Source organism: Lynx rufus, unplaced genomic scaffold, assembly GCF_022079265.1.
Source record: "Lynx rufus isolate CCGP_SWC_20201006 ecotype Redwood Valley unplaced genomic scaffold, mLynRuf1.p SCAF_2, whole genome shotgun sequence".
In the NCBI taxonomy this organism is placed as follows: Eukaryota; Metazoa; Chordata; class Mammalia; order Carnivora; family Felidae; genus Lynx; species Lynx rufus.
This window is the reverse complement of record NW_025814834.1, coordinates 42,768,187-42,784,218: the sequence shown is the minus strand read 5'-3', so window position 1 is coordinate 42,784,218 and position 16,032 is coordinate 42,768,187. Positions and strand designations below refer to the sequence as shown.

The following is a 16,032-nucleotide window of genomic DNA, read 5'->3' as shown; positions in this document are numbered from 1 at the left end:
AAAGTATACTGAATACCTTACAGTGAATACTTAGGGGACAAAAAGGAATGGGATTAGGGATGGGGGATGAAGGAGAAAATGAATAGAGGAGAATAAGTGGCAATCATAATGTGCCATGGACTTGGAGTATGATTAACTTAGATAACAGACAACAAAAACCCATAGTCGTTTGGGTACTAGGTTGAATAGAACAGATGAATTCAGAAATAAAAATGGGAGTGAGAAGGGAGTAAGAAGATGGGATAATGAAATCATATATGAGTGTTGATAGCATTTATGATTTACATAAACCACAGAATATGGGGTCTGGTGTAGTTGTTATAAACAGCTACCGCAAGAGGTATAGTTGTGCCACTACAGTTTCCTTCATTCTTGGAGTTCAAGGACTGACTTGGTTATCATATGCACCGTTTTTGGGTTTGAGGATAAGCTGTTTATCCTTCATGGTCATTATTCACACATCCAAAGGCTATTATGGTGGATAAATAAATTAATGTTATTTTAGTGCTTTTTATAAACCATGGAATGTTTGACAAATAATTATAAGGGCACCTGGGTGGCTCAGTCAGTTAAGCCTCAGACTCCTGATTTTGACTCAGGTCATGATCTCCCAGTCCGTGACATTGAGCCCTACATCGGGCTCTGTGCTGACACCATGGAGCCTGACTGGGATTCTCTCTCCCTCTCTCCCTCCCCTGCTCAGACATCCTCTCTCTCAAAATAAATAAAAAATAAATTAAAAAAACCCAAATAATTACGTATTAAGTATCAGCATCCTTACAGATTTATCTAAGTATGCTCTGACATCAAGTGGGACTATAATCAAATCTTTCCACCTATTTTAAAAGAATTTCTTTCTAAGAAGCTCAAGTCTTGGAAAAACTTCTCAATGCTTGGAACCCTAATGTACATTCTTCCCTGTAAGTGTACTGAATTCTCTATATTGTGAATCCATCTCATTTCTTCTTTTTTGGTTTTCTGTGGAGGCAATATGCCTGCCATTTTAGTTTCAAGAGCAATTATTTATTGTTCTGAAATTTTAAACATTATTCCTCATTTCTTGTCTATCTTGCGTAAGTCCAGTTCTTCTGACATCAACCCTGATTTTACTTCCCCTGAAGGTACGGAGCAAGCTGCCTCTTCCAAATACTGAAAACTGTGATGGGATTCGTGGGGTTCTTCTCATTATCTCAACATCAATACTTTAAACCGTGGATTTAAAAATAACTGATTAAAAGATTCAAACTTCTAATTAAACTCTTCAGAGAAATTATATTCTTAGAATAAATGGGAATAAAGAGCAAAGGTAATATATATTCTTTTAATTTCATCTTTAATTTTTTGGAGTTCAAAGTTCCTTGCATTAGTTTGTTATAATCATCTTTCCTATAAGTAGATATTATTCTCTTTTACTGATAAGATAAATGATTCTCCAAGGAGACAAGGGTAAAAATCAAATAGGCAGCCTTCAAGCCAATTAAAAATTTAGAATACATATCTTCTGATTTGTAATCCAAAGCATTTCTATCACCCTACACACAATGATTGCATTTCTTTTCCTAGGTTTTTTTTTTTTAAACCCATACAGATGATTCAGACAAAAGTTGGTAGCATCCATTTCACATTCTCAAGCAATCTTCTCTAGAAATTCAGACAACTCTTACTATTCTACTGGGGTGAAAAGTTATTTTTATGTTTAAGATGGTAATCAGGTTGAAAACAAAGTATAGCCAAGTAGATAACAAAGGTTCCTTTCTCCTCCTTTTTCATTTTCCATCATTCTCACTTTGTTCCCTTCTTCTGTTTGCTTTTCGTATTTTTTCCAATTTTATTATCCATTACGTGTTCCTCATTCATTCTACCTCTGTTTCATTACTCCATTGCAATATTGCTTTTCTTTGAGATGAAGAGAAAGCACAATGGATTGCAGCCCAGGAAAAGCTGGGATAAGATTTCAGTTGCAGTTCAGATGGCTATACGCCCATCTCCAGGCAAAAGAGCAGCTCTCAGGCATAAGACAACAAAAGTGAGGAAAGTTTCCACTTTCTCCCCTTTCTTGCCCTGAAAGAATCTCAGCCCTTGCATACATGGTAGAATTTCTTTATTGAATCAGTATTTAAGCTGAAGCTGCTTACAAGTGATGCCCGTCAGATTTTGGCTGTCATGGAGAAAATGCATGGTGAGGCATATTGTGTTTGCTGGAACTTGACCATGACAGTGAAGTAGAGAAGACACAAGTCGAGGTCAGGAAAGGGAATGTGTACAGGAACACGGAAGAGAAAAATTTCTTCGCCTTATACAAGAACATTTTATGGAATGAATATTCAATTCCTTGTTATTTACAGTATATTTAACATTTTATTTCTGCAGGGAATTATTTTTCTTTTGATAATTAGAATCATAATTTTTCCCATTGTGTGCTAAGAAGAGAATTTACATGTAATCTCCTTTTGAGTAAAAAAAAAAAAACAAAAAACCTGTGTCATATTCATTGTTACAGCTGCAGAAACCTTGCCACAATACCTAGGTTCTGTCAGGCTTGTTCAATTCAACCAAATTCCTGAGTATCCTCAAATTCATATTAGAAACATAACGATTTTTAAAAAACAATTTTTAAGTTCTCAAACTTCTTACAATACTGTTTCCCCATTGTTGGCAATCCACATTAATCAGAAATAGCAGCCTAGGGTCTAAAATGTGTTGCACTGTAAACACCTCTCGCTCAACCCAAAATGTATATAAAGTAAACATCCTAATTTTAGACATCTGAGTAATACCATACAAAGTTAATTTTCACAGGGCAACTTTGCATTAAATAAAAATATATCATAACTGGTTTCATACATTAAAGTTATCTCAACAATTGCCTGGATATTAAAAATCAGTCTTGATACTAGTCATGGATGTAAATTTGATTTGTTACTATACATACCTGATATTCATCTATTAACTAACTTTTTGAAGCTATGTAATTACATAAGTTGTATAAATAGGCCCAGTGCTTCATTTTACCTCACAAAATGAAAATACACCCAATTGCATCTTAGAAACATTTGATTTCTAAAGATATTATCATACAACTTCCCATAAGATGTTATTAAAATTGACTTGTGGAGTTTTCAAGACCTATAACAGGATAATACATTTATAATTCTTTTAATAGTTAAAATATTTTTAAGCAGTTAAAAAATAATTTTACTAGAATTATTTTTTATTTCTAGAAATCTATCAAAAATCCAGTAAATCCAGAAATATTTTTAAGAGAATAAAGGAAAATATTCATGGCTTTGTCTTTATAATATGACTAAAAGGCTTTGAGAGAAAAGCAGGGGTTAAAAATTATTCTTTAACCACCCACACACCCCTGGATTTTAAGAGGAGGTTTCTTTAATACTTTTTTCTTACTGCAGTATTTGTTGCTTAAGGAAGTCTGTGGGAGGATAAGATGTTATTATCCCTCCTACACACACCCGTTTTCTTATTTACAACATTAAATCTCCATATATATAAGTACTTGAAACGCCAACCCTTTTCTTTCAGCTATGTTCTTAAATTCTTTGGACTTTGGTCCACACGTTACCACACATTACCTTCCTATAGGACACATTTATAGTTAATTGTAGTTTATCCTGATTTTTTTTTTTCAAGTGTGAGACTACCCAAAAAGGGTATTTGAGGTAGATGCATTTCCAACTTTTTGTCTGAAAACAGAATTCCATAAGCAGCAAGTCTTATGTTCAAAACAAATAATACAAAATTATTCTTTGCATTAGTGAGTTTTCTTGAACACTAAAAGGACACAGTCACCGGCATGGGAAAACCCAACCTTTAAGATTTGTATGCAGTGTTTCCTATTACACTGTAAGTTACTTTTATAAATGAACGCATATTTGCAGATCATGTTGGAGATTAGTAAACATGTTTTACCTAAGTAAAGTTAGCCCTTTGAACTGTTTCATCTGAATAAATAGATCAATAGTTAAAATTTTCAAAATTCCCTATAAAATATATACTAATGTCATGAAACCTTTATATTGCTTTCATATTGTGGTAAAAATTTCCCTCAAATGTAGTAAATGACAGATATGCCCTTGTGCAAGTGGGTTAAACTTAAATTATTTTAAGGTAATTAGTTCTAACCTTCATTGCTAATATAAAATTCATTAATTTAAAAAATACAGGAAAATCTTAAAAAAATAAAAATTTATGTATTTTGAAGTGATTTTGGATTTGGAGGTTTCATGATATCATTTATAATAGCTACACACACAACGTGTTTTTGCAAATAAATCTGTTCACTTCTCTATTCAGATCAATGCATTCCAGTTGGGAATTATATTAACTTTTGTTAAAAGAAATTAGAAAAATAATCATTAACCATACAAAGTGCTTGCAAATATGCCCCAATTATTAACTAAATACACATTATTGAGAATATATCCTATGGAGACCTGTTAGAACAATCACTAGCTAGGATTGATGGATTAACCAAACAATCACAGGTCATTTAATCACTTCTGGTTAATTCAAAGGAAACGGATTCTGGCTCCTCTGATGTTTGGTAACAGGAACTCTGACAGAATACAGAGGCAAGACTATCTTCTTTAATAGCAGGGGTAGTGAATCAAATATATTTTATGTACAATCCAATGGATATGTGGATTGGAATTGTTCAGGTTACCCTAAACTAGGTCTTTAGGTTTAATTAACTCAGCTTTTTTGGTACCTTGTAGTAGAGTAAAAAAAATTAAAGAAAATTAAAACTATTAGTATTTCAGAGCAAAGTAAGACAAAGACTAGAAAAAAAAAAGTAATTTAGTTTAAAAAATGTTTGGTCTTTGATTTAAAAAAATAGTTTTCACAGAGTAAATACTCAATACCACAACTTTCAGAACAACAACTATTGAAAAAAAGAGTACAACTCACAATTAAATGGGTTATATGTCCTTTCTTTTTTATAAAACAATTATCTTTTAAGAAGTTGCTTTGTTTTTTTTTCCCTCAAAGTTACTATAAAGCACAAATAATTGAAAGGAAGAGTAAAAAGCAAAAAGGAGATGAAAATAAGAAAAGGAGAGTGGTTTCTAAATAATGTACAAAATTCAAGTTATAAACATCATATTCACGGCATCGAAATTATTTCCTAAAACATACTACCTTATTTAGATCACTGGATAACACACTGAACCAAAGATCTCAATATGGACTGAAACAGGGAAGAGTGATGTTGACCTCACTTCCACATGCATGAGCTAATTACAATGAATGAAAGCTGGAATCCACCATCAGAAACATAAACCATGTCTTCTTAAGATAAATTAAAATGAAGAAATGATGTGTGATATGATAGGGGACTCAAATTGAAAAAAGTATATTGTGACATTTTAACAGAAAGAGCAATGAAGATTTTCTGTGGTCCAGTTTGTTTTGTTTTTAAATTTTTTCTTAACATTTATTCATTTTTGAGAGACAGAGTGTGAGTGGGGGAGGGGCAGAGACGTGGGAGTCACAGAGTCTGAAGCAGGCTCCAGGCTCTGAGCTGTCAACACAGAGCCCAACGCGGGCTAGAACTCATGGACCCCGCAAGATCATGACCTGAACTGCAGTCAGCCACTTAACCAACTGAGCCAACCAGGCGCCCCGAGTTTGTTGTTTTTAAAGATGTAAAAAAATTAACAAGACTTGTTGCATGAACAGTGGAACAGTCGAAACTCAACGTAATTATCTGCAAAAGTAGGTAATCTATATATAAAGACTAACTATAGCTGGGAAATAAACAGAATTTTGCATACGAACTACTTCCTTCCAAAAGCAACACTTTTAAAACTGATTAATTCCTTAATATTCTAATGGTGAAATATCTACTCAAGCAACTTTTTCCTTTCTTTTTCTCTTTACCATTTAATTTGTTCTAAGCTCTTCTTTCCAAATAATTAGAGAAGCTTTCTTAGGAACACTATATTAATCAGCCAGAGGGGCTGGCAGGAAAACAATTTCTTAGAAGTAGTGAGAGACTGTCCTAACATCCAATGACTGTTCAATGTCATGTGACATTAAATACATCTTAACGCTCTCATGGTACTAAATCTTGACTTCTGTTCAGTTTTAGCCTTTATGGGAAAAATTGCTCTCCAATATTTTGCTGTAATTGTGTTCTCCGGGTATTACTTAAACTAATAAGACTTTCATTACATAAAGCAACTTGATAAATCTTTGAAGTATTACCCAAACTAGATAGTGTGATAAGTTAGATCTTTCTTGAACCCAAGGCCTTCTTTTCTTTATCTTTCATCAAATTCTGCATTTAAACACTAAAATTGACTTGGAATCATACATTTGATCATTTTATACAGCTTAAGAAAGGCTTCAAGAATGTATATTTTTGGGGCGCCTGGGTGGCGCAGTCGGTTAAGCGTCCGACTTCAGCCAGGTCACGATCTCGCGGTCCGTGAGTTCGAGCCCCGCATCAGGCTCTGGGCTGATGGCTCAGAGCCTGGAGCCTGTTTCCCATTCTGTGTCTCCCTCTCTCTCTGCCCCTCCCCCATTCATGCTCTGTCTCTGTCCCAAAAATAAATAAACGCTGAAGAAAAAAAAAAAAAAGAATGTATGTTTTTATACATTCTCTTTTTATTATTCTTATTGAAATTATACCTAACTTTTTTTTTTTCTTGTTGTGCATAAAGGTGGAATTTTGTTTGTATTTCATTTGAAAAAAACTTTTTGGGATATTTACAATGAATATTCAATTCATAAATAAAGGCTTATTTGACATCAGATCAAATTTAAAAGTTTCCACCTCTCTTTTGCATACTTCCTTAAACACATAATTTAATAATGAAAACATGTCTTACATTAGTAAAAATAATAGAGATTAATTTAGACAAAGAAGTAAACCTAATATCTTATTTTCATGGGCTTATATTTTGTTTATCTTTTTTACCTTTTTTTATGAACTAAAGCTCCTTCAGTTTCAAATTATTGATGTGATAAATAAGATCTTGTTTACATGATAGTTATGTATGTGTTAATCCCAATACCTGGTATTTTAGGTCAATATTTAAGTAATTTTCTCATGAGTTCTTTCTGCCCTGCTAAATGTTCTTGGAGGCTTCCTTTAGGAATTTTTGAAATGCATATCTCTCTTAAAGATAACTCAGGCACAAACGAATGAATGAACCAGAAAGATTAGATGAGATGTTCTTAAGTATGATTCATAAGTATATCAAAATATTTGCATGTATACACATTTATGTAATAAGTAGAATGATACTTTGTTTTCCCTTTTCCTAAAATGAAAAAGGTGAATTTGTATCAGACATCTGTAATGGCAAATACATAAGTTAATACCCATAAATAATATCTATAGGTAAGTCTTCAAATATATAAAAAGGTAACTCTTACCTCCATCTCCAGATCCTGATCCTGCATCTGGGGGAAAAAGAAATACTTTGTTTTTGTTTGAAAACATATTCAAAAACTACTTATGACTTTATTTAGTTCACGTTTACTTTCTTCATTAAAACAATTATATAATGGAGAAAATTACTAATATTTAACCTGAAAATATATATTCATATCAATTTAATTTAATTTGTATAATATAACTTATAAAATAAATTCTCTATTATTTTCATTCTTAAACGTTGTAAGAAAAACTATTATCTACCTTTGATACAATTCCTAAAATGGACTATGTAAAATCTCTCATATTTTTATTTTAACCACGATGAATTTGGTGCCATTAACTGAAAAAAAAAAAAAAAGGAAAACAAAATGCTTATAAGAGTGAGATTCAGAAATTAAACAGGCTAAGACATGTGGCAAATAAACTCATAATTAAGGCATATTATTATACATCACATATACACAAAAAGAAAAAAAAACAGTTTGTAGATGATTATCTTTTCATGTAATTGCTAATATGTTTCCAAATACCACAATTGTGGATGAGTTTATCTGCCACCAACTTCATCCTTTGTTTTTAAAATCAATAGAGGAGTGACTTTTGTCTTTGTGCTTAAAATTGGATACACCCTAAGTGATGCTGGCAGGAAAAAAAAAATGATACCCTGCCTTCGACATTCCTCTTTCTCCATTTCTTCTCTTCCCTCCCTCCTACATAATTACAGTTGATCAAAGGTGTCGATTTCTGACAACTCAGTTCCAAGGGACAGTGAGTTTTCTAGGTGGGAGTCAATACCATTGAGTTTCCATCTGGTTCTACCTCTTAAATGTGGACATCATCTTCCTTTTGCCTCTCCACTTCTTTTCATTCTAAAAATTTTTTTTTTAATGTGTACTTATTTTTGAGAGAGAGAGACACAGAGTACAAGCAGGGGAAGGGCAGAGAGAAAGGGAGACACAGAACCCAAAGCAGGCTCCAGGCTCTGAGCTGAGCTGTCAGCACAGAGCCCAACGCGCACTTGAACTCAAATACGGGAAGATCGTGACCTGAGACAAAGTCGGACGCTTAACCGACTGAGCCACCAAGGCGCTCCACTTCTTTTCATTCTAAATACATTTGGTTATGTATTTTTAATGTTAGTACTGGGGATTAAGACTAATACTGGTATTCTTTGTCTGAAATGCCCTCATCTCACACGGAAATCTCAATGATTCAAGAACGATATCAAATGGCACTTCTGAAGGAGTAGTAGTTTAAATAATCAGCCTTGGTGGAGACTCATATTCACTAAATTCATAGAGTCTAACACTGTATTAAGTCAGAAAGCCAAGTCATTTATTAACTTGTGTCTTTAGCCCAGCAGAGTCTTTCCTTAAGGCAAGCTAACTGGTAAAACAATTTATAAGAAAAACCCTTCTTACTAAATGTATGACCAAGTAAGGATTTTAATCATATGCCTTCTCTGTTTAATGGTAACAGATCAACAAAGGCTGATGCATTCATCTCCATAGTAGAATAGTGCTGTCGACTGAACTGACCATCAGAACTCATGGCACCATCACTTTTGGATAGGACAGTGCTTGAATGGTCAATGTTTACATACTTTCACAGCTAAAATTTGAACTAAATTTATTTGAATTAGTTTTAAAGCTTAATTCAGTATTACTTATATAACTATCAGAGCCTAACAGGTTGTTATATTATAACACGAATATATTCTATATGTTTTAGTTAAATGTGTACAGCTTCTTGTTTCTTCTGAAGACTGTAAACTTTTTAAAATCAAGAACCATGTCTTATTCAGCTTTTTATCCTTATAGTCACATAAGAGGAAATATGTAAAAGCTTACAGATTCAAATCTCCAAACATTACTCATTTGATAGCATAAGGAATGTTATGTAACCTTAAGCTTATTTGTCCTCTATTCAATGAGTGTAGTAATGTCTATGTCGTTGGGTTGTTTTGAGGCTTACTGCACAATAGCATGTTTTAAATGCTTATCACTGTGTCTGGAACATAAAAATCAAGGTTTTGAGTAAACATCTTGCCTATTCATTTATAGGTTTTCTAATAAATACACATGGTTTGGGAAAAGAAAAAAATGGCAGCAGTATATTGGCTTGTATTTCCCATGTATCTTCCTAAAAAGTGAAGGGACATGATCTTTAAGACAATTTTTGTTTTATTAGACCCAAATCAAGTAAGTAGGGAAGAAAGGAGGAGTAGATGGAAAAAATAACCACAGGTCCATGGCATCATTATGAAATAGTGATGAAAAGTTTTGAGGCTTCTCTAATATAAAATAAGCCATCTTGGCAAACCAGAGACAAGCAGTCTACTAAATCCTTATTGATGAGACAAAAACACCTAAGAAGTCATGCTGTTGAACTTGAAAATTTGAACTCCTAGCCAATGCACTTCTTATAACACAAAAAATTGAGAGTGAGACTATTGAGCAGACTGCCTAATAGGAAACCATTTTTTGGACAAAAAAAAAAAAAAGATTTGTAGGTTCAATGAAATATAATAAAGTTATATCTTCTACTGGCTTTTATTCCTAGAGATCACAACTTGCCATCTCTATTCAGTGTCAAATAGCATTTTAAAAATAAATGGAAAATCTACAAAGAAGGAAAATTTCTTTTAGATCAAAAGTCAGAACTCTAATTTATTTACAGTCAGACCTGGTTAATCAAAATTACTTTGGTCCCTCCATCATTATTCAGATCAAAAACCTTTTAGATTTTTAAGTCAATGGGAAACATTCAGCAAGATTGGCTTACTAATTAAATCCTACAGAAATCTAAGTGTGCGAATCAGGTAGGTATGGATTACTCAACTGCGATTAAATTTTCTACTTGGCTCACTCTTTATTTTCATAGTATAAACAATACATTAGGAACTAGAATGTAAAGATTTGTGTGAATCAGAAGAATGTGCTTGCCTGAACCTACAAGAAGTTGGAGGTTGGCAAGTAAGAAAGAAAGATTATGGCACCAAATGTTCCTAGCCATACCATAACTTAATGATTCTTTATTATAACTGCCCACTGACTCTCATTTGGCTACTGTCAGAGACAGATTGATAAGCTAAATGATCTTGAACAGATAAATCCTTTTCTCAGTACTCTCTGGTATTTGCCTCCAACATTCTTGGCTTCTAAGAGTCAGAGGTTCCATTTTTTCCCCCATATGATTCGTCTTGACATATCACTTTAAATTTTCTCCATAGGTATGGCAGATTGATTTTTCATATTTAGTTTGCTCCCTGTCTTTCTTTCTGTTTCCCCCATCTCTACTATGATAGTACCATGCTGGCCCTCCTTCCTCCCTACTGGGGAAGCAAGTCCAATGCCTCTCACATGTTGCTGTCATTTTCATTTGTTACTTCTTAGATGAAGTGGCAATGATCTATTTGCTCTAGCAAGTAAGAGGTAAGTGGGGCACCAGGAAGGACGTTAACATAATGAGGGAAAGAATCATATAACAGAAATGATTACTTAAAAACCAAAAGCAAAACAAAAAAGCCTACATCATCATCTGTGAGTAATAATATCATTCTCTTCTGCTAGTTTTTAGGAACTTTACTAGTCACTGGTACAATTTGGAACACAATCAATTACTAGCCATCAACAGACTTAAGATAATCTTTTAAAGAATACAAGACTTTCTCCTTGCTCATTTACCATCCTGACCCAACCATCATACACATGACTTTGTACAAAGTTCCCTAGAATAGAAAAACACCTGTTATCTACAAAATACGTGTGATCTATCTAATAGTTGTTATCTTTCCATTAAAATAGACTTTTCCTGGCACGATTCTGTGTTTTCACTTTTGAAGGAAGCTCATATTTTCTAGTGCTGCTGAGGTTACCCAAACTTTCACTTTCAAACCCAGATCTGCAAAACTGCCCTCTGGCAGATGATGCTATTGTTCAAAACAAACAAACCAACTTTATCCGTGCTTAGATAAGTTTCTCTATATTTGGCACATAGGCAGTAAATCTAGAGCTCTAATTATATTATTCAACTGTCTGCACTTCATTAAATAACATATGTATTAAAATCAACATCCTTATGGTAGATTTTCTCTTTCTTCCATAAGTGATTCGAAATGTAAACGAGGCAAAAATAAGAATAATGCATGCCTTGTGCGAAAGAATAAGAGGCTTATCCAGCCAGTATAGAGTCTGAATGATTTATCTGGAGGTAACATAACAGGAAAAGCAAAGGTTCCCAAAGGTCTCGGGAGTCTTTAGGATCATATACATACCTGTGGCACATGATCCTTCAGACACCACAAGTATCTCACTCTGCTGTTTGCATGCAGCCTGTCGCAGGTAGCACTCATTCTGGTAACTCTCCCCATTGGAGCCACACACAGGCACATAGTCACTGTTGCACTGGGGAACACACAGATATAAGCATATGGTTACTACTGGAGTCTGCATACCTTTGAGACCCTGAACAGAAATAATCATTTGCAAAAGAAAGTACCTGTTTTCATTTTCAGTAATCCCCATCATTTCCATTAAGTCTTTGACCTTACAAGGGCATCATTCAAAGATACACAAAAGTAATGTCAAGTCGGGCCAATCAGTCATTTGATTCAGATGGGGGGGTGGGGGGGAGAAAAAAAGCTTCTGAATTGATCAGGTAATTCCAACAAAGTGATTGGACAAGCAATTGTACAAAGATATTGCAAAAAATGTATCAACATTATTTAATACTGCTTTTCAGATATATGCCCATCTGGCTTGGTGGAAAGAATCAAAACACGCTACAACATTCACATTATTAAAAATACGTAATGCCTATCTGTGTTTGGAGCAGAAGTATATAGCTGCAATACCAATGAAGTCAGTTACGCCTTACTATATTTTTTCTCTGTTGAATTTTAATCTTTACACATTTCTAAATATTTGGGTAAGACATTTGGATTACTAATTCATTTGTCATGTATCTTTAGATCATCAGATATGGACAGATATAGCGCAAGAAAAAAAACAGCAAATGGAATACAAGGGAAAAATCGATAACTATTGAAGAAAAGTTTACTGATAAGTTTGTAAAACATATATATGTAAACTTGATTTATTATTGAAAAGTATGACTATTAATATATATTTCATAAAAAGAAAAGTTCATTTTTAAAACAACCTCATTACAAAAAAGTACACATTTTACAATGTAAATGAGGCAACCTACAGGGTATACTCATTGTAATATAATCACACTCTAAGGCATTAGAGATATTTGGCTGTGTCCTATACCTGCTAATTACACTAGAGATGTGATTATCTCATGATTACTACTACTGATGCTTCACTGTTTAATTGTAACAAACATAATAACCACGATGATTACTTATAAATATCCACCTATGCTAGAAACTAAGTAAAGCAAATCATACATACATATGCATGTGAAAACACTCTTCTGTTTCTAGTTCTTACTAAAAGATTTGGATTTCTCATGGCTGTAAGTACATACATAATTTTGTACATACAAAATTAACCAGTGATCTGGTGAGGTGGCTAGGAAAGTTTTTTTTTGTTTTGTTTTGTTTTTTTTAATTTTTTTTCAACGTTTATTTATTTTTGGGACAGCGAGAGACAGAGCATGAACGGGGGAGGGGCAGAGAGAGAGGGAGACACAGAATCGGAAACAGGCTCCAGGCTCTGAGCCATCAGCCCAGAGCCTGACGCGGGGCTCGAACTCACAGACTGCGAGATCGTGACCTGGCTGAAGTCGGACGCTTAACCAACTGCGCCACCCAGGCGCCCCAAGTAAAGTTTTAATGTATATGATAATAAACCTGAAACGCTATCATAAGTTAAATTCGACTCAAAGATTTATGCCAAAAAAAAAGAACAGATTTTCAGTAAGGTTACGATCTTATAATAAAGAAACTGAAATTTATTTTTTTACTCTATTTTCTTAGAATATCTGTACTTTCTCCCTCTCAATCAACCATTTAACTCTTGCTCTTTTTGTTTATGTAACAATGGCTTAATCACCCTAGTAATTTATAAATAAAATGGGATAAATCAATGTTCTCTGAAATGAAAAGTCTTATTTTATGAGTCTTGCTTTGTATCTGTTACTGAAAAACTAAAATAGAACTTATTAATAGTGATACACTTTTCTCCCAATAGTAAGTCCAAATTGTATGACACTCATATTATGATCTCCATAATTGCTAACATGATGATTCAGGTATTAAATCACATCTATTTAGAAATTACTTACATGTGATTAAAATCATTTAAATATTTTAAATATGACATATTTTAGAAATCTGCACTTCTACAATTTCTAATCTACATATTCTGGAAGCTCTCTATGCAGTAATTCCTTTTCACAGTTATACTGTTGGCTCCCAGACTCAGTCTATCTATGTGATTATATTTTTTAATGATTTTTTTTTAATGTTTATTTATTTTTGAGAGAAAGAGAGAGAAAGGGACAGAGAGAGAGGGTGACATAGAATCCAAAGCAGGCTCCAGGCTCTAGGCTGTCAGCACAGAGCCCGACTCGGGGCTCGGACTCACGGACCACAAGATCATGACCTGAGCCAAAGTCGGATACTTAAGCAACTGAGCCACCCGGGCACCCCTATCCTATGTGATTATATTTAAACTTGATTAGAACCTTTTACTAATGAGGATATTTAAATAGGTATTCACTTCTGATCAGGTGATAACCTATATAAGGGCTGCCTTCCACAAGCTTTCTAAAATATATACGCATTTTTCAAAATGTTTTTATATTTTTGAGAGAGAGAGAGAGAGAGCAGGGGAGGGGCAGAGAGAGAGGGAGAGTCAGAATTCCAAGCAGGTTCCGCACTGTCAGTGCAGACCTTAATGTAGGCCTCCAACCCACAAACAGTGAGATCATGACCTGAGCGGAAGTCAGATGCTTAACTGACTGAGTCACCCAGGTGCCCCAACATATGTGGATTTTTTAACTTACATCTCAGAATTGACCTACCATAGGTCAATCTTCCAGTGAGCAGAACTGACGTAGTACCACATAAATGGTGCTCATGTCAGAAACATGGCCTGGGAGGATTTATGAGGAACCATTGACATTAAAATGGTATCTGAGCACATGGAGGAGAGATCAGAGAGAAGTGAACAACTGGTGACATAGTCTTGCTGACACTTTCAGTAGGCAGAAGGTAATCAAAATTAGTGTGATGGCTGGACTAGTTGGCTTCTCATGCTCAGGTTCTGGCATTCTTGTCCTTGGCTACCTGTTAATCTCCATCTTCAAACCTGCTTACATTACTCTGGGTCCACATTTTCTTCTTTCCAACCCCTGGAACCACTCTATTTATCTTTCTCATCTACTTCTGCAGAATACTCAGATGTAGTCAGCGGACAGGGGGTGAGGGGTGGGAAGTATTTATTATCTCTGACAAGTGCTAGTACACAATGCCGATATGCACCTTAAAATATGGAATAAACTGATAAAGTGTTCCTATGCCACTTCTGAAGGACGCAGTAAGCCAAATGTGAACAGTGCTAAAAACAGAGCTGCCAAGTTCCATGCACAAGCCAAAAGGGAGATTTGTATGGAGCTGAAGAGAGCTCAACTGTAGATTACCAGCACGATGTTTTTGGCCTTTAGTACCACGACTTGCACTCATTAATATGAATAATGCAAGGAGGAAGCATACTCTAAATCATTAAGCCTCAGGAGTGCAAGTCTTGTCCTCATTTCTCCAATTTCTCTCACTGCCTCGGTGTAGGACCTTGTGGACATCACTCAACAGTTAAATATTTAACAAGCTTATAGCTCAGTTTCCCCATCTGAAGTGGTTAACCAGGGCATTTAGGAGGATTAACAGAGTCATGTTTCTAAAATACTTGGGAATATCCATGTAGGAAAAGAAACGTTAACTATTTGTCTCTCGTGGTATGTATTATTTTGAGTACAGCTGACACCCCGTCTAACGCTGATACTAAACACACGTGTCTAAAATTAAAGAAATAAAGGAAAACAGGATACCCTGGTACATAAAAATAGGCTAAGTACTATGTTAAAATATGCCAAATTATTGGAAATACTTTTTAGTGGTAATCATAATACTGCTCAGTTTCAGATGAAGGGACAGATTCAGATGTTAAGTGATTTGCTAAAGGCCACATAGTTGGCTGGTAAGAGAAAAAAAACAAGACTCAGGCCCAGATGGTTAGACCCATAAATGTATGTGTTGTACAAACTTCCTCTCAGGGGAACAGTGATCCTATTTTTCTTAAGATGTTGTAAAAATCTTAAGTTTGTTTTCCAAATATGTGTTTTCCAGTGGAATGGTTTTGCTCCAAAGTGTCCACATTGCTTAAGAAAGTAGCTACATATCACACTGGCGGGTTCAATGACTTGACACTCTAGAATATGTGGAATTCATTTTACTACAAATGAACAAAAAATGTATGTGAGAAGTTTTTTCATATGATTTATTGCTTGTTTGGTTAATGAAGATTTCTTTTAGCTGAGATTTCAGCATCTAGAAGCTAGGTATAACTTACATTTTCTAGATTGTTGGCACTTTCCATGGAATCTGGCATGTAGAAGGCACTCCACAGATGTTAAGTGAATTCTTGTTATATTCCCAG

General features: G+C 34.4%; 1 protein-coding gene across 1 annotated transcript in view; it reads right to left on the bottom strand.

Moving 5' to 3' along the window:
- The window catches only part of TMEFF2 (transmembrane protein with EGF like and two follistatin like domains 2), a 230,600-nt gene that overhangs the window by 207,650 nt on the left and 6,918 nt on the right, over window positions 1-16,032 (bottom strand). Inside the window, exons 3-4 of the mRNA XM_047085434.1 lie at window positions 11,682-11,811; window positions 7,402-7,428 (exon numbers count right to left, since the gene is read on the bottom strand). Coding sequence (XP_046941390.1) covers window positions 7,402-7,428; window positions 11,682-11,811 — 157 coding nt within the window. The remainder of the gene's footprint in view (window positions 1-7,401; window positions 7,429-11,681; window positions 11,812-16,032) is intronic.